The following is a 21,479-nucleotide window of genomic DNA, read 5'->3' as shown; positions in this document are numbered from 1 at the left end:
CCTGTTGAGTTATACTCTACGAGGGGACATCATAGTTGGTTGGTCAAAGATTTCAAGTCACCTATTTACATATACAATTTGTTATTCTTTATAAAGTGATATATTAAATAAATTATAACCTTTAACCGATATTACATAGAACATTTTCTATTCCAAGTAATTATAGATGAATATATTTATTATTTAATTGTTATTTAACAACATAAAGAACTATTGAGCAGTGTAAACTGACTTTATATTCCATTAGTTTTCGTTATCAGCTAATTATGATTAAAGATGAATTATGATTTGAAAAAGTTGACTGGCAATCAGATAATCTTCATAGACTAGAACTAGACATTAGTTTACTTTAGTATACGTTTGGGTAAGGGCATGCCACATTCCCTAGTCTCCATCTTCTCTAGTCTCTAGTATACGTTTTATTTTTGCTTCGCTATCAGGGGATTTGTTTATTCGAGCCGGGCAGAGAACCTGTTCCGCTGGCGGGATGTGATGGGATCACCTATGTAGCTAGTCACCCGCATCAGCCAAGTGCAGCTCAAAGTAATCCCCACAGCGGCGAAATTGAAATTGGCGAGCTGCTTAAAATGCAAGCCGTGACTTTGGGGGCGTGGTTGGGAAACGAAATGGGCGGCAATTGAGTGATGAAGTGCAAAACGAGATCACAATGGCAACTGTCGTGGGTGTGTGGGTGTGTCGTCGGGGGATCTTTCTAGTGGAATCGAACAGAACAGAACAGAATTAGATTGTTTATTATGCCGCATGCAATGCCGCAGACACTCGGCTCACTGGGCAAGGTTAAAAGCCTCGCAACGGACGGGAATCTCCCCGGATCAGCTCCAATGGGTTGGGATTTTTCCCATTTGGCCCCGGGTGGACCCTTATCAGCAGTCCTCTGGCGCGGAGGCTATCTGGAAGCCAGGTAATAGTTATGGAGCCGCACCCAGCAAATAATCACGTAGTTTGTTGCCAGGGAAATAAATTACATGGGAATCGTCTCGTTTACAGCCGTGTTTTCTTTGATTTTCTTTTTGATCGCATAGTCATAGGAACGCAATACATGTTTTATTTTATACCATATAAATTATTATATTTTTCATTAACTGGGAGCTAAGATAGGCTAAAACCCGTTTAAAATTAAATTAATTTATATAAACAACAAGCAGTTGTAATTTGTTGTATTTATTTCCATTTCCCGCGAGAAACAAAACAATGGCAGCCTTTAAGATTTTGCTTAATAATACATTATAAGTTTATAAGTTTTTCAACCTCTGAGTTATGTAAATTTTTAAAAAACCCGCCATAAATGGCGCTTAACAGCACTCGGAAACCGACAGAGTGTCTTGACAGATGGTGCGGATCACGGCTTAGCCGTTGCGCAACCCTGAATGGCGTTGGCGGCACTCGCGTGTTATTTTCGCTAGCCGCCTCGCACGGTCACACCCGGAATCAAGTGACACGTCGGAGAGACCAAAAAAATTGTAAATTGGGAAATCGGGAAATCGGGAAACTTATTACCCCAGGCTAAAGAAAAGGCAGCCACGATGACGTCGCAAGTGCCGTGCTACACGATAATCAACTCGCCGGACCTCGAGGTGCCCAACGAGATGCAGCTGAAGCAGGATCTCGAGAAGGGCGACACGAACGTGAAGATCGAGACGCTGAAGCGGGTGATCAAGCTGCTCCTCAACGGGGAGCGCTACCCCGGCCTGATCATGACCATCATACGGTTCGTGTTGCCGGTGCAAAACCACACGATCAAGAAGCTACTCCTCATCTTCTGGGAGATCGTGCCGAAGACGTCGGCGGACGGGAAGCTGCTGCAAGAGATGATCCTCGTGTGCGACGCGTACAGGAAGGACCTGCAGCACCCCAACGAGTTCCTGCGCGGCTCCACCCTGCGCTTCCTGTGCAAGCTGAAGGAGCCGGAGCTGCTGGAGCCCCTGATGCCGGCCATCCGCGCCTGCCTGGACCACCGGCACTCGTACGTGCGACGCAACGCCGTCCTGGCCATCTTCACCATCTACAAGAACTTCGACTGGCTGGTGCCCGACGGGCCGGAGCTGATTGCCAGCTTCCTGGACACCCAGCAGGACATGAGCTGCAAGCGCAACGCCTTCCTGATGCTCCTCCATGCGGATCAGGAGCGGGCCCTCAACTACCTGGCCAGCTGCATCGACCAGGTGCACACCTTCGGCGACATCCTGCAGCTGGTCATCGTGGAGCTCATCTACAAGGTGTGCCATGCCAATCCCGCCGAGCGGTCGAGGTTCATCCGCTGCATCTACAACCTGCTGAACTCCAGCTCGAATGCAGTGCGCTACGAGTCCGCTGGCACTTTGATCACCCTTTCCCTGGCTCCCACTGCCATCAAGGCGGCGGCCAGTTGCTATATCGAACTGGTGGTCAAGGAGAGCGACAACAATGTCAAGCTGATCGTCCTGGACCGCCTGGTGGCCATGAAGGAGCATGAGGGCATGGAGAAGGTGATGCAGGACCTGGTGATGGATGTGCTGCGCGTTCTTGCCGCTCCAGACATCGAAGTGCGCAGGAAAACACTCGCATTGGCCCTCGATCTGGTGTACTCGCGCAATATCGGCGAGATGGTGCTGGTCCTGAAGAAGGAGGTGGCCAAGACGCACAATGTGGAGCACGAGGATACGGGAAAGTATAGGCAGCTGCTTGTCCGCACTCTGCACACCTGTTCCATCAAGTTTCCCGACGTGGCCGGCAATGTTATACCCGTACTGGTGGAATTCCTTTCGGACACCAACGAGCTGGCCGCCGCCGACGTGCTGATCTTCATCCGCGAGGCCATCCAGAAGTTCCCCGCCCTGCGCGCCCTCATCATCGAGCACTTGATCGAGGCCTTCCCGCAGATCAAGTCTTCGAAGATCCATCGCGCCGCCGTCTGGATTCTGGGCGAGTACGTAGAGGGGCCGCAAATCCTCGAGGTGATTGCCGTCATCCAGCAAACGCTGGGCGATGTGCCCATGGTGGAGGCGGAGCAGCGCCGCTTGGCCGGGGATCAGACCGAGGAGCAGAAGCAGCAGCAGGGATCGGCCGGCGGCACTGGCACAGGATCCGCCACCGAGGGATCCGGGTCTGGGAACGCCAGCAACAAGGTCACCTCCGACGGAACCTACGCCACCCAAAGCGCCTACAGTCTGGCCCCGTAAGTAATGGCCACGTGGAACAGCTGGCAGCTCTCTGCAACAGATAAATATGAATATTTGTTGCCGCTTGTTCGCTTGTTTCGTGATGAGTAACCTTTAAAGTTTTTCTTTTCCCAAACCAAATAATTTGTTAATGATCCACTAATCGATATTTATCCTTGTGGCAGGGTGACCAAGGCCGAGAAGCGTCCGCCGCTGCGCCAGTACTTGATGGACGGCGACTTCTTCATCGGCGCCGCGCTGTCCGCCACGTTGACCAAGTTGGCACTGCGCTACGCGGAGCTGCAGCCTGAGGCACGCGCCCAGAATCGGCTGACCACCCAGGTGATGCTGATCATGAGCTCCATCCTGCACCTGGGCAAGTCCGGCTTCCCCAGCAAGCCCATAACCAACGACGACACCGACCGCATCTTCGTCTGCCTGCGCACACTGAGCGAACGCACGCCGGAGGCGGTGGCCGTGTTCACGCTCTTCTGCCGCGAGGCTCTGGGCAAGATGCTGGACGCCCAGCACGACGAGGACCAGCGCATGCTGAAGGAGAAGCAGAAGGCCACCGCCAAGGTGCAGCCGGACGATCCAGTGCTCTTCGCACAGCTCTCGAACGGACGCGACAACCAGCTGGGCGAGAACGTGTTCGAGTCGAGTCTGAACCAGGCGCTGGCGGGCAGCAAGAACGCCCAGCTGAGCGACGTGGCCTCGCCCAACAGCAAGCTGAACAAGGTCACCCAGCTGACCGGCTTCTCGGACCCCGTCTACGCCGAGGCCTACGTCAATGTCAACCAGTACGACATTGTGCTGGACGTGCTGATCGTCAACCAGACCAGTGAGTAATCCTTGTTGTTCCCAAAAGAAGTCGAAGAGTTTATATCAATCAAATCGCTTTCAGACGACACGTTGCAGAACTGCACATTGGAACTGGCCACGTTGGGCGATCTGAAGCTGGTGGAACGCCCGCATCCGGTGGTCTTGGCCCCGCACGACTTCTGCAACATCAAGGCTAACGTGAAGGTGTCCTCCACGGAGAACGGCATAATCTTCGGCAATATTGGTGAGTGGCCGTAGCGAGCACATCCTTTGTCGGCAAAGCCCTTCTAAATGATTATCGCCTTCAACAGTTTACGATACCGCCCTTAACACAAACGTGGTGGTGCTCAATACCATCCACATCGACATCATGGACTACATCATTCCGGCCAGCTGCACGGACACCGAGTTCCGCCAGATGTGGCAGGACTTCGAGTGGGAGAACAAGGTGACCGTCAACACTAGTTTCACCGACCTGCACGAGTATCTCAAGCACCTGCTGAAGAGCACCAACATGAAGTGCCTCACGCCGGAGAAGGCGCTGTCCGGCCAATGCGGCTTCATGGCCGCCAACATGTACGCCAAGTGGGTAATCAGTCGGCCAGTTAAAAGGTGCCATCCTAATCCTCCGCTTTGCCCCTTTTGCAGATCCATTTTCGGAGAGAATGCATTGGCAAATCTGAGCATCGAAAAGCCTGTGGACGATCCCGACTCCAAGGTGACGGGACACATACGTATTCGCGCCAAGAGTCAGGTGAGCATCGGGGAAATCCCATCGCCTTCCATTCTTCCATCTTTCAACCGCTTAATCGGATTGTCTACTCCAAAACAGGGCATGGCCTTGAGTCTGGGCGACAAGATCAGCTCCTCGCAGAAGCAGTCGGTGCAGGCGGCCTAGTGGACGTGGAACTGGACGTGGACGACCAGCCACCACCAAGAGCGACGTATCTAGACGACGCATTCGGCCCCCCGCCCGCATTCCGCCAGCTGCAACTTCTTCAATTTACATTACACGTTACACTTATGCATAAAGAATATATTATACCTTAACCCCAATATGGGAGTATTTTCATTTCAAGGGGCTGTTGAAAAAGCTTGCCATATCTGAAATACAAGTTCCAAGATTTAAACAATAAAACCATATTTTATTCACACATTAAAAATATCAACATGTTGGCCAAAATGAATACGAAGCAGTGCAGTGAATACGAATGGCTTATTCCATTCCGACCAAACTATATCGCAAAAACCTTTCAAAGAATCGTGGGAATATATGTTGAACATATTGAAAAGGGAGTTGTAAGCTGAGGTTCCTAGTTGTACTCATTTGGTCAAAATATGAAACGCTCACAAACTTTATGCTTTCCTGGTGCTTGTTTTCTATGTAAAAATTTGTTTATTTTACAAGTTGTAAGGGATACATAATTATGATTCTATTTATAGATGTTGCTCAGCGCATAACGGATTAAACACCAAGTATGTTTACAAAGTTTCGTACTAACAAAAGCTAGGAATAAGATTAATTTGAAAAACCAAAATGCCTATTTACAATTTGATTTTGAATTTTCAAAAGACATAAATACAAGCATTAAAATGTTAATAACTATCTGATTGTGATTTAGATTGCTGCATGAATTTTTAGCTAAAAGGCTAAAAATTCGTTTAAGTCGATGAATTTGTATTGCGGAGGACTAAAATAGCTGATGGAAATCCGCCCTAAACCTGAAGCATGGGTCGCTTTTCCTTGGCTTGCAGATTGTCGTTGGTAGTGGCATAGCCAGTGCCGCCCTGTAAAAATAAAGAGGATCACTCTTAGGCAAGGAAAGAAGCACATCCAAGATTCACTCACTCGCTGGAGGGGAATGATGTCCTTGTCCTTAAGCTTGCGATCGGTGAGCGGATGGATCATGTCCTTCCTGATCAGTCGCTCCACGCACTCCATGGTCACCACATCGCCCCTTAAAAAGGCAAAGAATTGTGAAGGGTTGTTAGGAGTTTACCAAGCGAAAGCCCCCCGAAAACTCACGTGGGTCGGAGCACGGCGCAGGGCACCGCATTGCTGAGGACATCGTGGGTAATGGGACACATGTAGCGCGCCTCCTTGGCGATTAGCGAGCGCTTGGAGTCGCCGTCCTTGAGCAGCGTGAACTTGACGTCGATCAGATCCTTGACCCTCAGGGGTTGCATCGAAACTGGGCAGTAGATGGTGGCATCGGGCTTCTGGGCCTTGGCCACCCCGGCGTTGGGGCACTCGGAGGGCAGCCAGAAGCTGGGCAGCTTCTTCTCGTGCCCGTTAGTCATGTTGGAAATCGAGTAGGAGGAAGTGGAGGAGGAGGAGGAAGCTGCAGCGGCGGCGGCGGCGGCGGCAGCGGATGAGGTAGAAGGCTTCTCGGCACCGGCGGAGGAGTGGGCGGGTGTCATCGCCGGCTTCTCAGCGTTGACGAAGCGCTCCATGCGCGCCTGCTGCTTGCTGTTGGCCTCCTGGCTCAGTTGGTCCTCCTCTGCGCGCCTCAGCCGCTCGTACTCCTTCAGCCGGCGGCTGTACTCGTTCTTCTTGGTCACGATGTACTGCAGGATGGCCTCCTTGTCGAACAGGAAGCCGTCCTTGGTGATTACGGGCCGGCGGCACGGCTGCAGCGTCAGCGAGCAGCAGTCGAAGGACTTCACCGAGTCCTTGCCCAGGCGCTGCGCATTCGTCCCGTAGCCGGACTCCGCTGCATCGCGCTTCTTCTCGTTGTATGTGTACACGGCTCCGGCCGTACAGTTGCGGGCATGGCGCGTCATTTAACGGGATTTCGCAGGATTCGGCTGAGAGAAATGCCACCAAATGGTTTATTTACCTTCGAGCGTGTGACCCTTTCGTCACCAATGGATTTTCCCTGAAAAATAGCTTATGTTGAATTTTGGCTATAAAATAGCTGACGTGGTTGCCCAGTTCGAAAAATCTACCTGGAAATACTGAAAAGTGAAAGCCGTTCTTGCGGTGCCTTTGGTATATTTTGTGGTATATTCATGAAATAACTTACTGCAGATCGAGTCCTCCGGATTGCCGGGTTTTTCCTTGATTCCCCGGGATTGGATTCGCGTTGGGCGGCCGCCGATGGCGATGGATTACCAGTACTTTGAGGAGGAGTCGGACTACATCGATCTGGACGAGGAGGATGGGGAGGAGACGGCCGGCGTCCTGGACTACACGTTCGGGAAAGCGGGGGACGAGGACGACGACTACGTGGGCGGCGAAGAGGAGGAGGAGTTGGACGGGTACGGAGTCCTGGGCCTGGCCGAGCGCCTCATCGAGACGCTGAAGAGCTGCGCGGAGCCCTCGCTGCTGCAGGTCCTCCAGTACTTGGCCCCCATGCTGCTCCTCTGCCTGCTGTGTCGTCTGCTGTGCCTCCTGTACTCGCAGCGCAGACGCCTCACCAGCCTGGCCCCGCTGCACTTCCTCCACTTCGCGTGCGGCCTCATCCTGCTGCAGTACTCCGTTGGCCACCGCCTGCTCCTCCTGCTCCTTTTGGCCGCCGTGGGCTATCTGCTGCTCCAGCTGCTGCGCCTGGGTCGAAAAGGTGCCCAAATCCTGTCCGTCCTCACCGTGGGAAGCCAGTTTCTGTACGAGCTGCTCCTTTGGCGCCGTCGCAGCGACTGGCCCCAGCTGCGCGGCATCCAGATGGTGGTCAACATGAAACTGATCTCGCTGGGATTCGACCTGACCGCCAGTGGCAAGCTGCAGGCCAGGGTGCCCGGTCCCCTCGCCTATCTGGGCTACATCTACAGCCCGGCCACCTGCGCCCTGGGCCCCTGGGTGAGCTTCGGCTGCTACATGGACTGCCTGGTGCCCAGGAACGGCTGGCTGGTCAGCCTGCGTCGCCTGGTGCCCAACGTCCTGCTCTGCGTGCTGGCCGTGACCGTGTCCAACTGCGTGGCGCCAGCGCTAAGCGACTTCTTTGGCGACAGCTCCCACTTCCTGGTCATGTACTGGGATGCGCTGAGTGTGCGCAGCAGCCACTACTTCGTGGGCATCATGGCGCAGGCGCTGCTGGTGGCCGGGGATCAGCGGCTGGACGGTGATGGCAAGGAGTCGGAGCTGCTCGGGCCGCTCGTCTCGCAGCCCGGTAACATCGAGTGGCCGCGCTCGATCAGCTCGCTGGTCCGGAGCTGGAACATCCCCATGCACGAGTGGCTCAAGCGGTACATCTATGCGCCCTGCAAGGTGGACGGCTCCAGGGGACGCACCCTGCTGGCCGTGCTCTGCACCTACTTGGTGTCCAGCCTGCTGCACGGCATGGACCTGCGCATCTATCTGGTGCTCGTCTCGCTGGCCGTCTTCGCCGAAGGGGAGTCCCTGCTGCGGCGGCACATCTCGAGCGCCCTGGACGCCTGCATCTCCGCGAATCCCTGTCCGGGCAGGGAGCGGTGTCGGTATGGCACCTGCCCCAGCAAGCGCAGCTGGAGCTCCATTGCCAACTGGCTGGTGAGGGCGGCCAACCTGGCGTTCACCGCACTGGCCATCTTCCACCTGGCCTATCTGGGAGTCGTACTGCTGGGCGACGCCCTCGAAATGGGGGAGGAGGCCGAGAACTTCCTCTGGCATTGGCAGCAGGCGGGCTTCTTCAGCCACTACATCGGTGCGGCCACCTTCGTCCTCTACTTGTTCCTGTCGTAGACTCCGGAGGACCCTATCCAATACTCGCATGACTGATCTACATGTATTTACTATTGTAATAATCTAACCGCAACCATTTGTATTTTTGTAACCTTTCGTATCTCGTAGTTTGTGTGTGCTGTGTGAGTACTTAATATTAAATCATTCTGTGAAACGGATGCACTGGAAGACTTCAATTTGGGTACCAGGTTAAAGTGATAGATAAGATGTGAAATCTAGAGTGAAAATGAAATCATGATTTGGGATTTACTTAGGTGAAATAAATAAATCCTTTAAGGATCTAGTTTTGATGATTTTTGAAATACCCATGAGATCAATTCAATTTTTATTGTCTTTCTATTTAAAAATGATATTGAAGCATACTTTTTAAATCCCGCGTATTAAGTTATTTATATATAAGTATGTATCTATGTATAAAATTTAATATTACCATTCCATTCCATGGCTATTAGACGGTCTTGTGAAAAATAAAAATTGAATTGATAAAAACACTTATTAAGTTTCAAAATTGTTCAAACAACATTCCTTTTCGTCAAACTTTTTCAAAAATCACTCTTTTTCTGTTCTTAAATTTCCCTTTGATAGAAAACACAACCTTATTTTTCAAATAGTTTTATTGATTTTTTTAATGTATATTTTCTTTGTTGTTGGTTTGTTTTGCTTTTGTTTGTTGCTTGTTTTGTTTGTTTTCTCATTGAGACAAATATTTATAACAATATTGTAATTTCTACTTATTTTTGTTTTGCGTTTCATTTGCTTTTGCTTTCCATTTCCATTTGTGTTGCCTTTGTTTTAGTTTCTGTTTTCGATTTATAAATCCATCTTTTCGGGCTGTGGCTTATCCAATTGTTTTCATTTACTTTGTTTTTCCGCGCTTACGATTTAGATATTAAAATTACTAGCTTAAGAATTATGCAATGACAATAAAAATATTTATTTACTTTGTTGAATGCAACTTTTGTTTCTTTTATTTCCATTTTTGCGTTCCCCTCCTCAGACTTGGCCAAAAAAAGCTGCTCTTTGAAATCGCATTCAGTTTTTTTCTGGATTTCTGTGTTCTTTTTTTTATGTTTTCCTCTTTGCAGAAGTTTTGATTCCGGACATCAAAAATAGAGAGATATACATGTTTTCTTATGGTTTTATTTCCGTTTCCGGTTTTTCATTTTGACATTGTTTCCGTTGCGCTACGCTAGATAAAAAAGTTCGTTCTCTGTCTCCCGAATTCATCATTAATTTATCGTATTTGTCCGCCCTTCGCCTGTTTTCTACCATTCATAACAACAACTGAGTTGATCACAAGAGATAACGAGAGTGTTTGCTTTATATATATATAATGCATATATATGTACTTATACGTGTGTTCCGGCCAAAAGCCCTCATTTTCGATGCTTTGCCCAGGGCAGGACTCCCCCTATATCTCTCTCCGATCCCAAACAAGATCGACAATATACAAAATGTGTTCGCTAACTACCCATATAGTATACATATATAGTATAGAATTACAGATAAACCGTACATATGTTCGGGGACAGCAGAGAGGGGGGCTTCCGATTCGTTTAAAATTATGTAACAAAGTGTCTGAATAACTTAATTCCATGCTCAAATCCCATACAGATAGTGCGATTAAAACCTAGTTTACAGTCACAATTGGGCGGCACACACGTACATACATACATATAAATCAAGTGAAACTTGCGATTTTGAACAATTTTAATTGGGAGGCTCAGAAAACCCTTTCCTAGGCCCGCCTTCGCTCTATTCTACCTATGTATCTTTCCTATCTGCATATCCGTTGGGGGGTTGGGTTGGTTGACTATATCCTGACATATTGGCTTACAACAATTCGCTAAGAAAAAACACTTTCGCTAGACACGCACGTCCTGCAATAATTACGAATTAGGTAAAACAAAAAGTTTAATTACAAAAGTGGGAGCGGGATGAATAGAATCCGAAGGGTAAACGTTTTAAAAGGTAAAAGGCTTAGGATACAGAAACACATTCTTGTAGGTAAACTTCAGTATCGTTAAATTAGCAAATAAACTAAGGCATAAACTAAATCATAAACATAATATTACATCTTTAAATTATAAACATAATTACATTGTGTGTTCTGCTCGGCCGTCCGGCAGGTTTTTCTGTCCGTCCGTCTGTGTCCTAGCAACAACACGATCCCTCTCATACAGTATACAGAATACAGAATACAGTATATAGTATAGAGTATACAGTATACAATATACGGCATACAATATACAGCATACAGTTCATACAGTTAATGTACACGCTACCACATATAGCATCCTATACGTATATAAATCATGATATGCGGCCGGCCAACGGGGAGGATCGATCCATCGCTGCTGTCGGGCGTTGTCCAGAACTGGAGGCGGAGGCGCAGGCGGCGCCAGAGCCACGCCCACATTCAATCGTTCTTGGTTTGACAATAGAGCTCCTTGAGCGACTTGAGCTCCTCGATTAGCGCTTTGTTTTGGTTCTCTAGCACCGCCACTCGATTCTCCAGGCACTTAATGTACTCCTTTTTCTTGCGTCGGCACTCCCGCGCCGCCTCCCTGTTCTTCTGCAGTCGGATCTCGCGTTTTCGGGTCTGATCCTCCGCTATCCCGCTATTGTCTGCAATATAAAATGGTAGAAGAGAATGTGGTCAGCAAGACATTCTTCGTGCGTCAACTTTCTTCCAAATGGAACACTCTGTAACTCGAACCGATTTTAATTCACGCTTTTTAACTTTTAAACTAGTCGTCTTGTATCATGGTCTAGACAGGCTAGAGAATAGACACATTAATCATTATTTCTTGCGACAAGCAATAAATTATAGAAAGTTGATTAAAATTAATATTTCTTAAGTTATAAAAAAAAAATATAAAAATATAACAAAAATAAGAAATGGCATATTTGAGTGCTTTTCGATACAAAATAACAAATGTTTAAGTTTGATCTACAAAAGTTCAAGTTATGATTAAACTAGATTAGACATTTTCAGTTTAAGAACGTATAAAATATAACGTTTGATTTTTGGAAATCATTATTTCTTGCGATAAGCAATAAATTATAGAAATAAAGTTGATTAAAATGAGTACAAATATTAAAAACATAAGAAATTGCTTATTCCGGTGTTTTTCGATACAAGATAAAAAAATGTTTAAAATCGAGAAATAAATAATTTTAAAAATTTGGATAGCAGGATCTTTTAGTTCATTGTTCGATTTACAAAGGTTCTGGGTACTCTTATTTCGCAGAGTAACGCCTATCTATAATTCTACAAGTATTTGGACCGAGGCTATTACTGGTGTTGTAGGGCATCCGATTGGACAGGTAGTACGTTGGATCCAACTGCATCAGGGAGCTGTTCGCCGCATTGCCCCCCGCTCCGCTCCCCGCCAGTTGTGTATTGAGTACGCTGTCGGACATGGGAAGCGATGCGCCTGGGAGTGGGTTCGATTCGATTCGAATTTGATTACGATTCCGATTCCGATTCGAATTCGAATCGGGGATTTAGTTGTCGATTTTTGTTGAGTTGTTGTTGTTGTTGCGGTTGTTGTTCAGGACATAATTAATTTTGATTTTTGTTTTGGGTTGGGTGGAGGAAGGCGTTCGAAAAGAAAACAATGAAAAAAAAAACAACAATACAAATTATAAGAAAACATATTTTCCATTTTCCAGTTTTCAATCGAAAGTTTTGAATATTCAAATTGAGTTTTGTTTTTGATTTGGTTTATGAACTTGAGTGAGTGAGTGCGAACGAGAGCGGCGAGCGAGCGAGCGAGATAGGTAGATAGGTTAGTTAAAGAGTGTTAACGGTTAAAATACTGTTAGGTGAGAGAGGTTGGTTGTATTTCTGATTTATTATTAAAATTTTTTTGCATGATGGGTTGTGTGTAACAACAGCAACAACAACAGCGATAACAGCAACAACAACGACAGAGAGCGAAAGAGAGGGGGAGAGATAGCAAAAGAGAGAAAGGGCGCGGGGCGAAGGAACTAAAAATAAAGGTGGAGAAGGCAGCAACAACAATATTTTTAATGGTTAAATTACAGTAAGTATTGTATATTCGATTGTTTATTGTTGCTGTCCTCTCCCTTGTTGTGTGTGTGTGTGTGTGTGTTTTGGTGGGAGGGTGAGAGTGTACGTGAGTTTTATTTACAGGAATTTGAATCTGGGAATCTCTACAACGCGTCCCATTTTCGGTTCCATTTTCATTATTTTCACTTCGTTTAAGCAACATCAACAACAACATCAACTAAATGACAATGAGGGGGCGGCAAAAAACGGGCGGGTCTCGAATTTGTACGGCTTCTAATTATATTCCAGTGGGAAAGGATATAACAGGAAGTCCTTCACAATCTATTTATTGTATGTACAAGTACAGTTGAGATCAAAATATTTACAAAACTGGGTTCCCTAATCGTGAAGCTCTAATCTATATTTTTTGTAACGTTCCAAAATAAGGTTATGGAGTCATTCTCAAGATGCCTTTATAACCATTACACTTTAGTCTGGACGAAAATATAAAATTACGATGGTTATTTCCATTAAAGAGATACATTACAAATAAAATATAACAATAAAACTAGTAATCATTGCGTTTGTTAGATGTTGTTTTATCAATAAAAAAAATAATAAGCAAATATAAGTCATAGATTTAGACAAAATTTTATTATTTTAGTCAAGAAAATGTTCTTTCCCTAATAAGCAATTTGTGTGACCAAATGGTTTTTATTGAAATTTAAGAAAAAATAAAGCAAATTGGGACATTAGAGTGTAATGATTAAGCTGCAATGGTTCTGTTTTTAAATATCGATATGGAGAATATAAAATCTAGTCTATCATCTGATCTAATGATTTTCAAATGGATCCTTTGCTAAAGCGCACTACAACTGATGATCAGTGTTACTTAGCCAACCGCAACTGTACAAAATGAATAGGAAATGTGAATATGGGGTTACAAACACTGGGGTAATGAATGGTTTCTGATGGACTGGCCGATCACCCAGCCAACTGGGATTGATCAAACGATCCCCAGGCGCAAGTGCATCTTGGAATGAACGATGAGGGGCGATCAGCTCGGCGATGCTTTGGGTTGTTAGGCGATAGTGTTTTTTTTTTTAGGAGCGACAGATATGTGTTCGAGTGGGGGTGACAGGTGGAGAGGTCGGCCCCCGGATTTACCGCTTATGTCGGGTCCACTGATCTCGGTGAAGATTTTATTGTACGACGGCCGTCGCGTCAGCTCGCTGCGGTGGTGCTGGGAATCGTCGTCCGACAGACTCTCGTCGCTGTCCTCCGGATGCTGCGTGGTCGGTTCGGGTTTGATCTTACACGGAAATGTTGGAGGGATCTGTGGGCGAGGTAATAATTAGTACAGTTCTGGTCGGTGGGCGCTCCTTGAGCTACGCACTTTGTTACGCACTTGCACTGCATTGCCGGGGGTCGTGTGGATAACCGTCGAGTTGGGCGGCTTGGCCACGTAGACGACCTTGTGCATCGCTGTGGCGGCGGCCAGCGCCTGTTGCTGTTGCTGCTGCTGGGTTCCAGCTGCTGTCTGTATGACCCCCGAGGGATTGGCCTGTATCACGGATTGCACCTGTGGGAGAAGATTTCACCATTAGAGTAGGTCTGAAACATGGGCTCAACTGACAAACTGGATTCATTTGAGTCGTAAAAATTTAATAATATCTGTACTACATTTTTAAGCTTTTTATTGACCTGAATTTAAATCGTCAAATATTTAATTATTCTAAACGAAATATATTTCTATCTGTAATCTATTACCATTTGAAATATATATAATTATAATTCATTAGTCAAAAAGCCTAGTCTATACTAAAATTTCGGAATTTCAATGGGTTTCTCTATCGTATCCACCGATTGACAATAAGAATAAAAGTAACTGGTTATGTTAAATTATTTTAAAAATTAAAAACAATGCAAAATCTATTCAATATATATGTACATAAGCTAGCTTAGAATGAACTTTTTCTATCATAAATCTATCTTTGAATACTGTAATGTAATTGTTGTTACTTTAATGGGTCTATTAATCTATAATACCGAATAAATTTCAGTGGGGTTTTCCAGTCCTGCAGTAATTTTTTTACGGTTTAGAAGGAATTGTTTCTGCACTGAAGTTATTGTTAAGGTATTGATTTCATACAGCTTACCCATCCTAAAGTAAATCCAATTGGATAAGTACCGGGGTAATTTGGTGAATTTCTGCACAATTTCTTGATTTTGTTGAGTTTTTTTGTCCTACTGTAATCCTTGCAAATAACTTAATTTTATTGAGGTCCGCTATCCTATTTAAATCTTCAGAAATAACTTCATTTTAATAAGATTCCCCTTGCTACCAAAATGACTTGATTTTTGTCTTGAAGCGAATCCGATTGACCAAATCCTGGGATCCCTAACCGAATGGCGATGCCCAGTCCCAGAATTCTTGAAATTTCTGCACTGCAATCCTTGTTAGATCCTTGGATTTCATAGAATTAAACTATTCTATATCGAACCCAGGCTCCTGACCCCTGGACCCCGAAACCCACCTGCAGTCCGTGCTGCGCCAGCGCCTGGATGGGGTATTGAAGGTTGCAGTTGGCGGTGGTGGTCAGCACGGTGGCCGTCCCTCCTCCCTGGGAGTTGTTCGTCGCCCCCGTTGGACCGCCGGCCGTTGTACTCTGTGGGTTTTGTTGCTGCTGCTGCTGGGGGTTACCGCCTCCTCCTCCCCCCGCTGACGCCTGTTGGACAACGACGTCGACCACGTCATTGGAGCCCGATGCCGCCGACGAGTTACCGTTCTCCTCGACGATGCTGTTGTCCATGTTGGTGATCCTGGCGATCTTCAGCAGCACCGAGACGCTCTCCGACAAGTGCTTCAGTTTGGCTACCGTTTCCGCTTCAATTTGGCCAGCTTGAAGACGTTTCTACAATGGGATTGTCAAGGATAACACGGTTTCAGTTTATCGGTATTTCGGGTTTTTCTGATTCAGTTTCTGGGCGGGATTAGTTCGTTTGTTTTGGGGCCCGATGACGAGTGCGCTGTGATGACGATGATTATATTGTGCTGCCGATTGCTGACTGATGGAACTCAGTTCCCCAAAACAACAAAAACAATAACACCGCACCGTGTGTATTTCGGTGGAATGACGTCATGACAACGTTGTGTGTGCGTGTGTGTGTGTGTCCATGTCCGAAGAGGCAAAAAAAAACAGCAACAAAAAGAAAAGCACACAGCGAAAAAATCAACTTACTTTCTGATGACATCACTAAAAACGTTGCTGCTGAGAGGCTTTTGATGTTGTTGTTGCTCGCTCTCGCTCTCTCTTGCGTGTGTTTAACGCGTGTGTGTGTGTGCGTGTGTGCGCGCGTTGCACGCTGCGCTGGCAACTTGTTGAAAAGTCGCTATCACCAGGAAAAAATATATATTGCAATATAGGAAATCGGTGTTGTAGCCCTAAAACTCCAGATATGATTGGTATAGCGTCGCGCAAAGGTTTGAATTTTATTTGGGAGAACCACACTGAACACACACACACAACAGCAGCGAATTGGTGCGACAAGTTGGCAGCACGCACACACACAACACTCCGCACTGCTCTCTCTCACTCTCTCTCTATCGCTCACTGCCTGTTGTTATCGTTGCTTACGTTCTTTTTTCTTTTCGCAGCACGGAAACGCGAATTTTGGGCGGTAAAAGACGCGGATTTGTTGGTTCTGCACGACGATGATCGCGTTCCTACGGCCAATGCAATCGCTCGCAACGATTTATTGATAAACTCCGTTTTTGCGCAAAAATCGTTCGCTTATTGCTGGCTCGCTCACTCGCTTAAAAGTGTGACCGTGCCTGCAGTGTGCAACACTACCAGATGAAACCAGAGTTAAAAATACCACAAAGGTGGGAAGCTCGGCTGTATTCTGGTGTGGAACTTGGCCAACACCAGCGGAAAAATTAAAAATGTTTAAAACTCGATATGCTATATATGTTTATTTGATTTCCACCATTCTTAAAATAGATTTAAAGTCCAAACAAAGTTTTTTTAAACTTATTATTAAGAATCGTTGACTTAAATACTTGACTTTGTTTTGAGTTTTTTATTTAAATCAACAAATAAAATTTGGATCCAATCTTTTTTCTACTAAACTAATTTTTTTCAATATTTTTCAATCCAAAACAAAAGCAGTTAAGTATAACTTAATAGTTTAAATAATTATGTTATTATCTTGTTTTTAGCAATTTTTGTCTTAATGCTTTTCTGTGCAAAAAAAAATATTATTTTTTAATCAGCAATATATCCAAGGCTTTAAGCGTGACTAAAAACTTTTTTTAAGTGGCAAATACTAGGCAGTTGTTTAATTTTTTTTATTTGATTTCCTTTTTGTTAGCCCTTTCAAAACAGCGTATGCACCAAAGTGCAAAAAACAATTAGCCCAAATGATATTCTCGGCTAATTACTTTACAGCTCAATAATTATTGGCTTTTTGCGTTGGCCATGACGTCACCGCACGAGAACTTGGCGGCAAGTTCGAAACATAAGCGAGGTAAGAAAACAGACATGGGATTATTTGAAGCCTGCAACAGCTTTGAATTAATAGTTAATTAGTGCAATGGTGGGCGAATGACTGTTTTCTTATTGTTTTGAAAAATAGAATTTCCAATTCCATTTGCATTATTTAGGCTGCTTTTTCAATTGACTTCCCTTTGAGTGACATAATAATTGCCATTAATTACGACGCCGCACGAACCCTGTGCCACCCACCGCCCACCGCCCACCGCCCACCGCCCACCGCCCACCGCCCACCGCCCACTCTTTCGGTTGAGGGCACCAAAACGCCGGACTGTCTGAACGACCCCATCGACTGACTCACTGCCCCAACAGACATTCATACATAAATACTGACGTAGTCCGTATTACCTTTTCACCGGCTGACATCACTGGCTAATGAAGTTTGCCGGTCGCCGCAAGAGGAACTGTAAATACCGCTCTAGTGTACTATACTATATAATGTGTACACCTGCGGTCAGCGCAATAGCCTGACCATAAATTGGTGGAAATATGCGGTTTGCGATTCGGAAGTCAAAGCGGACTAGGGTACCGTATCATTCCTACACAAAGAGAAATGATAACAGTTTTGAACTCGAAATTTTAGTGTTAAAAAGATTAATCATTTATTTCAGACCACCTACTATATTTGGCATGCTATTTAATAAACCATATTCGTACAAATTAAAAAAAAAATATTTTTAAAAAATTCATATCGATTATATACAGTTAGTTGCTCACTTGACCACGGAAACACCTCAAATTATAAGAATTATTGTTGATGAACCTTCTAAAAATGGAAAAAGTTTTAGAAGTCACACTAAATCGTAAATTTATATTCAATATCTATATTTAAGTTAAAAAGTCACTGTACAAAATATAATTTATTTAATGAATATTCATGAACATCTATACGTTGTGAACGATTTGCCTACAAACTTGTTTTTTTCAGAAAGAACAGATTTTCAGATCGCGATGTTTGACATTTTGGCAAAGACCATTAAATAAAGGATAGCGTTTCTATGAAACATTTCAATAATACCCCAAAAATAGTTTGCCTCTGCAAGCGTATACGCAATAAAGAATAATATTACCCATCCGCCAAGTTGGTTGTTATATGCTAAGACCTCGGAGTTAAAATTAAAGTTTTACATGTTAACCAAGATTTAAAGGTTTTTCCAAATAAATAAAACAAAACGTTTAGTAAAATAAATTGGAAAATTTATACACAAATTTGAAAACACAGCACATAGGTCATTGTTTTGACCGAAACTTTACTTTGTTTTGGATTAGAGCATTTTAGCATCGGTTTTGCTTTGTTTCTAATAGTTGTTGCTTTTTGACATTAGCAGTAAGCTCAAAGTTGTTGCTGTTGCATTTCAATCAATTCCAATCAGTTTGCATTTTGCTTTTGGCTTCGATTTGCTCTAACCGCATCCCCTAGCACCCCTTTCGTCCCCATTTTTCGCACTGTGTATTGGTGTACGCAAAATTGACGTCAGCATTATTTATTTTTACTCGTTTCCACTGCGTTGGTGTTTGTGCTGGTTTGCGTTCTGCGAACGTGTTGGTGAATCCATGCTGGCCCCCCTCCCCCAACAGCACCCCTTTCTTTCTAACGCTGTTTGCTTGGCTGAATTAATTAAAACTAAATGAATGTGCAATAACAAAAAAAGTCCACAACGGTTATTACTTGTCATGGACAAGCCAAGAACAAGAAAAACATGCAGAAGAAAGCAGGAGGGTGGAAGTGCAAGCGAGACAAAGCCATTAGCGACAGGTGCTGTCCGCTTAAGCGACGGAGACAGAAAGAGAAAGACAGGGGAAGACGGTGTACTACACATGGCTTAACGCCAGGATTATCATGGCACCCTACAATTTTGATATAGCCCCCACCCATCTCGCGCTTTAAAACATGCACCGTAAATAACTGGATTTCTAAATTGGGGCATAGCAAATAATTTGCAATTTTAATATTATTTAACATAAAACTGCCAGAAATATATTACTTTTTACTTAAGGGCATGAAAAGCATATTTTGATAGTGTCATCTTAAAGAAAATCTAAATTTACAGCAATTGGATTATTATTAGCATGACAACAATTTCCAGAAATCCAGACAGTGATAGCAATAACAGACCAAAATAAACAATAAATAATAAACAATTAACAGAAACCACGCTCGGTTTTTGTTCGCCTTACTTGGTACCAGCTATTTTTTACCGGTGTGTGTGTTATCAGCTGAAAGGGGAGCCTTGTGTTATCAGCTCGGCGTAGTTGCTGGATAATTATGCACGACGGTCCCAACCAGTTGAGCTCTTTAAATGTGTACGATTAGCGGGAATTCGTGGAAAGGGGTTGTTTAGCAATGGGGCTGCGATCCGCGTTTTCTAACTCCACTTTTTTTTAGTGATTCCCCCACCTTAGCCAGCGGGAGTTTACGATTGCGTCAATTCTAACCGATTTTTTATCGCACTGTCAAGGCAATAAGGTTGAAGAGAAAAAAGAGCTCGATATGAAATCGAAAAGTAGATATCTAATACATACAAGTGTTTATAGGTATTTAAATATTTTATATCATTTTGATATGCCAATTGGAAATTTTGTAAATAAGCGCACACTTTATTCTTGTTAATTTTTTACTTTTATAAATGTTATTTGTATATGTAATGAGAATGTTTACATTTCTAAAATTTGGTTCATAATGAAATATTTAATCTTCGAAATGGTTCGATAATCATCATATCATAACCATTTCTTTCTATGTGTGACATTGCGTTATCGGCGCCTTCGTTCCCCGCTCCTTGTTAATAATTCATTGATAAGCATAATCCGCGCCTCCATCTCCCCCTTCTTTCACTTCTTGCCTCTTTTGCGTCACTGTTATTCGCATCCACTTCACTCATACTCTCCCTCTCTACACCGTTGGTGATCCGCACTCGAAAGAGTTTTTGTTGTTGCACTTGCGCACACTCACACTCCACCCCCACTTTCTCGCTCTTTCGCATTCCCTCAGCATACAGTAGAACTTCGAATACTGGAGCTATCACATGCCAATCAAAGTTTTAATTATTTTGTATAAATAAATAAATATATTATGTTAAAGGGAATATAAGTAAGAAATTAGTTGTCGTGCTTATGACGCTGGAATAGGTTTTTTTTTTTTAAAACCAATTTTAAGTTTGAGTTTAAGAGAATTCGAGATGTTGTGGTTTTACTTATAGATATATGAATGGAAAATGGTATGGAAATTTATTTAAGTTATGGGAAATTCGAGTTAAGGAAGCTCAACTGTATTTGTGTTTATCGCTTACCCGTTTTGGATGTTGCTCTTTTTGTTGTTGCTGACTGTTGACGTTTGCTGACTAATAACAATAAAATCTTTGCATAACGGCAAACACGGGCACTACACGACAAAAAAAAACTACTACAACACAACACGCGAGTGTGTTTTCGCTCTGTCTCTTTTTTTCGTAAGCTGCAAATTAAAAACCGAAAACACAAAAAAAAAAAAGGAATTTAAATCGCTTTGTTATTGTTGCTTGTTTTCGTGTCGTTTGCTTTGCATTTCAGCGATTACGTCAAGATTTTTGTTATTTTACTGATTTGTATTTGATTACACGCTCGCGCACACACACATGTATATCGTAGAGCTATAATTATAAACACTTAAGCACTGAGAAAAAAAAGTGTTGCTCTTTGTTGCTTTCTTTTTTTTGGCGCTAAAAATTTGCTGCTTTTGAATCGTCACCTTTGTTGCTGCTGCCACCTCGGATGCTCTTTGTTTTTGTTTTCTGCCGCCTTTGTGTGGTCGTGAGTGCTTGTGTGTGTTTGCTTGCTTGTGTGTGTGTTTTGGGAAGGCCGTCTGTTCTCTACGTAGCTCTAAAAAGCACTGATGATGACTGACTAACCAACGGCGACGCCGGCAGAACTGACACAACACAGCTGAGCGAGCATATGATTTGGAGCTTCCTCTCTCTCTTTCGCCCGTTCTCCGTCTCCCTCTGGCTCCCTCTATTGTTTCGTAATTGGCCGTTACTTCGTTGGAGTAACTTCTTGTGCAGCAGCAGCAATAACAGCAATAACAGCAACAACATCAACAAAGAGAGCAGTACGCCACGTCAAAGTCGACGTCGTTGTTCTTGTTCTTACTCACCTTTACCTCACACCCACACCCACACACACATGCATGCATAAATATTTTTAAATAGCTAAGCCAGAGCGAGATAGCAGCTGACGTTATCGCCTTAGCGCACAGTTATGCCGTAGCAGAGCTTGCTTGCCGACTC

General features: G+C 44.6%; 4 protein-coding genes across 9 annotated transcripts; 2 read left to right on the top strand and 2 right to left on the bottom strand.

Moving 5' to 3' along the window:
• The first annotated feature begins 1,421 nt into the window (after positions 1-1,421).
• LOC108049798 (coatomer subunit beta) lies at positions 1,422-5,036 on the top strand. The gene is made up of 6 exons (XM_017131116.1): positions 1,422-3,175; positions 3,344-3,999; positions 4,063-4,224; positions 4,292-4,565; positions 4,629-4,734; positions 4,813-5,036. The coding sequence occupies exons 1-6, from the start codon at positions 1,545-1,547 to the stop codon at positions 4,876-4,878; spliced, it is 2,895 nt and encodes a 964-aa protein (XP_016986605.1). The 5' UTR covers positions 1,422-1,544; the 3' UTR covers positions 4,879-5,036.
• Positions 5,037-5,356: 320 nt separating this feature from the next.
• LOC108049809 (nitric oxide synthase-interacting protein homolog) lies at positions 5,357-6,853 on the bottom strand. The gene is made up of 3 exons (XM_017131138.1): positions 6,007-6,853; positions 5,830-5,938; positions 5,357-5,768 (listed from the first exon to the last, which is right to left on the bottom strand). The coding sequence occupies exons 1-3, from the start codon at positions 6,762-6,764 to the stop codon at positions 5,697-5,699; spliced, it is 939 nt and encodes a 312-aa protein (XP_016986627.1). The 5' UTR covers positions 6,765-6,853; the 3' UTR covers positions 5,357-5,696.
• Positions 6,854-7,086: 233 nt separating this feature from the next.
• Positions 7,087-9,122, top strand: LOC108049803 (protein-serine O-palmitoleoyltransferase porcupine). Its single transcript, XM_017131126.1, has one exon. It carries the CDS (start codon positions 7,087-7,089, stop codon positions 8,638-8,640), a length of 1,554 nt encoding a protein of 517 aa, XP_016986615.1. The 3' UTR covers positions 8,641-9,122.
• A 638-nt stretch (positions 9,123-9,760) lies between these two features.
• Positions 9,761-21,093, bottom strand: LOC108049808 (cyclic AMP response element-binding protein B). 6 transcript variants are annotated; one of them, XM_017131133.2, is made up of 6 exons: positions 20,505-21,093; positions 15,196-15,573; positions 14,055-14,240; positions 13,826-13,994; positions 11,943-12,080; positions 9,761-11,268 (listed from the first exon to the last, which is right to left on the bottom strand). In XM_017131133.2, exons 2-6 carry the CDS (start codon positions 15,469-15,471, stop codon positions 11,060-11,062), a joined length of 978 nt encoding a protein of 325 aa, XP_016986622.1. In that variant the 5' UTR covers positions 15,472-15,573; positions 20,505-21,093; the 3' UTR covers positions 9,761-11,059. The 6 variants fall into 6 exon arrangements, with proteins under 6 accessions (XP_016986622.1, XP_016986620.1, XP_016986623.1 ...); XM_017131131.1 differs by lacking the exon at positions 20,505-21,093 and adding an exon at positions 15,901-16,506; XM_017131134.1 differs by lacking the exon at positions 20,505-21,093 and adding an exon at positions 15,901-16,506 and having other exon boundaries at positions 14,067-14,240.
• Positions 21,094-21,479: the final 386 nt, after the last annotated feature.

Source organism: Drosophila rhopaloa, unplaced genomic scaffold (assembly GCF_018152115.1).
Source record: "Drosophila rhopaloa isolate 14029-0021.01 unplaced genomic scaffold, ASM1815211v1 contig_3, whole genome shotgun sequence".
NCBI lineage: Eukaryota > Metazoa > Arthropoda > Insecta > Diptera > Drosophilidae > Drosophila > Drosophila rhopaloa.
Note: the sequence above shows the minus strand (reverse complement) of the source record. Positions and strands in the feature narration are given on the sequence as shown.

Coding starts and splice junctions, on each gene's coding strand:
- LOC108049798 (XM_017131116.1), top strand. CDS start 1,545: ATGACGTCGCAAGTGCCGTGCTACACGATAATCAACTCGCCGGACCTC. Junction 4,225..4,291: donor CATAATCTTCGGCAATATTG/GTGAGTGGCCGT, acceptor CGCCTTCAACAG/TTTACGATACCGCCCTTAAC. Junction 4,735..4,812: donor GTATTCGCGCCAAGAGTCAG/GTGAGCATCGGG, acceptor ACTCCAAAACAG/GGCATGGCCTTGAGTCTGGG.
- LOC108049809 (XM_017131138.1), bottom strand. CDS start 6,764: ATGACGCGCCATGCCCGCAACTGTACGGCCGGAGCCGTGTACACATAC. Junction 5,939..6,006: donor TGCGCCGTGCTCCGACCCAC/GTGAGTTTTCGG, acceptor TGCCTTTTTAAG/GGGCGATGTGGTGACCATGG. Junction 5,769..5,829: donor ACATCATTCCCCTCCAGCGA/GTGAGTGAATCT, acceptor TTATTTTTACAG/GGCGGCACTGGCTATGCCAC.
- LOC108049803 (XM_017131126.1), top strand. CDS start 7,087: ATGGATTACCAGTACTTTGAGGAGGAGTCGGACTACATCGATCTGGAC.
- LOC108049808 (XM_017131133.2), bottom strand. CDS start 15,471: ATGGACAACAGCATCGTCGAGGAGAACGGTAACTCGTCGGCGGCATCG. Junction 14,241..15,195: donor TGGCGCAGCACGGACTGCAG/GTGGGTTTCGGG, acceptor CTTCTCCCACAG/GTGCAATCCGTGATACAGGC. Junction 13,995..14,054: donor CAGTGCAAGTGCGTAACAAA/GTGCGTAGCTCA, acceptor CCTCGCCCACAG/ATCCCTCCAACATTTCCGTG.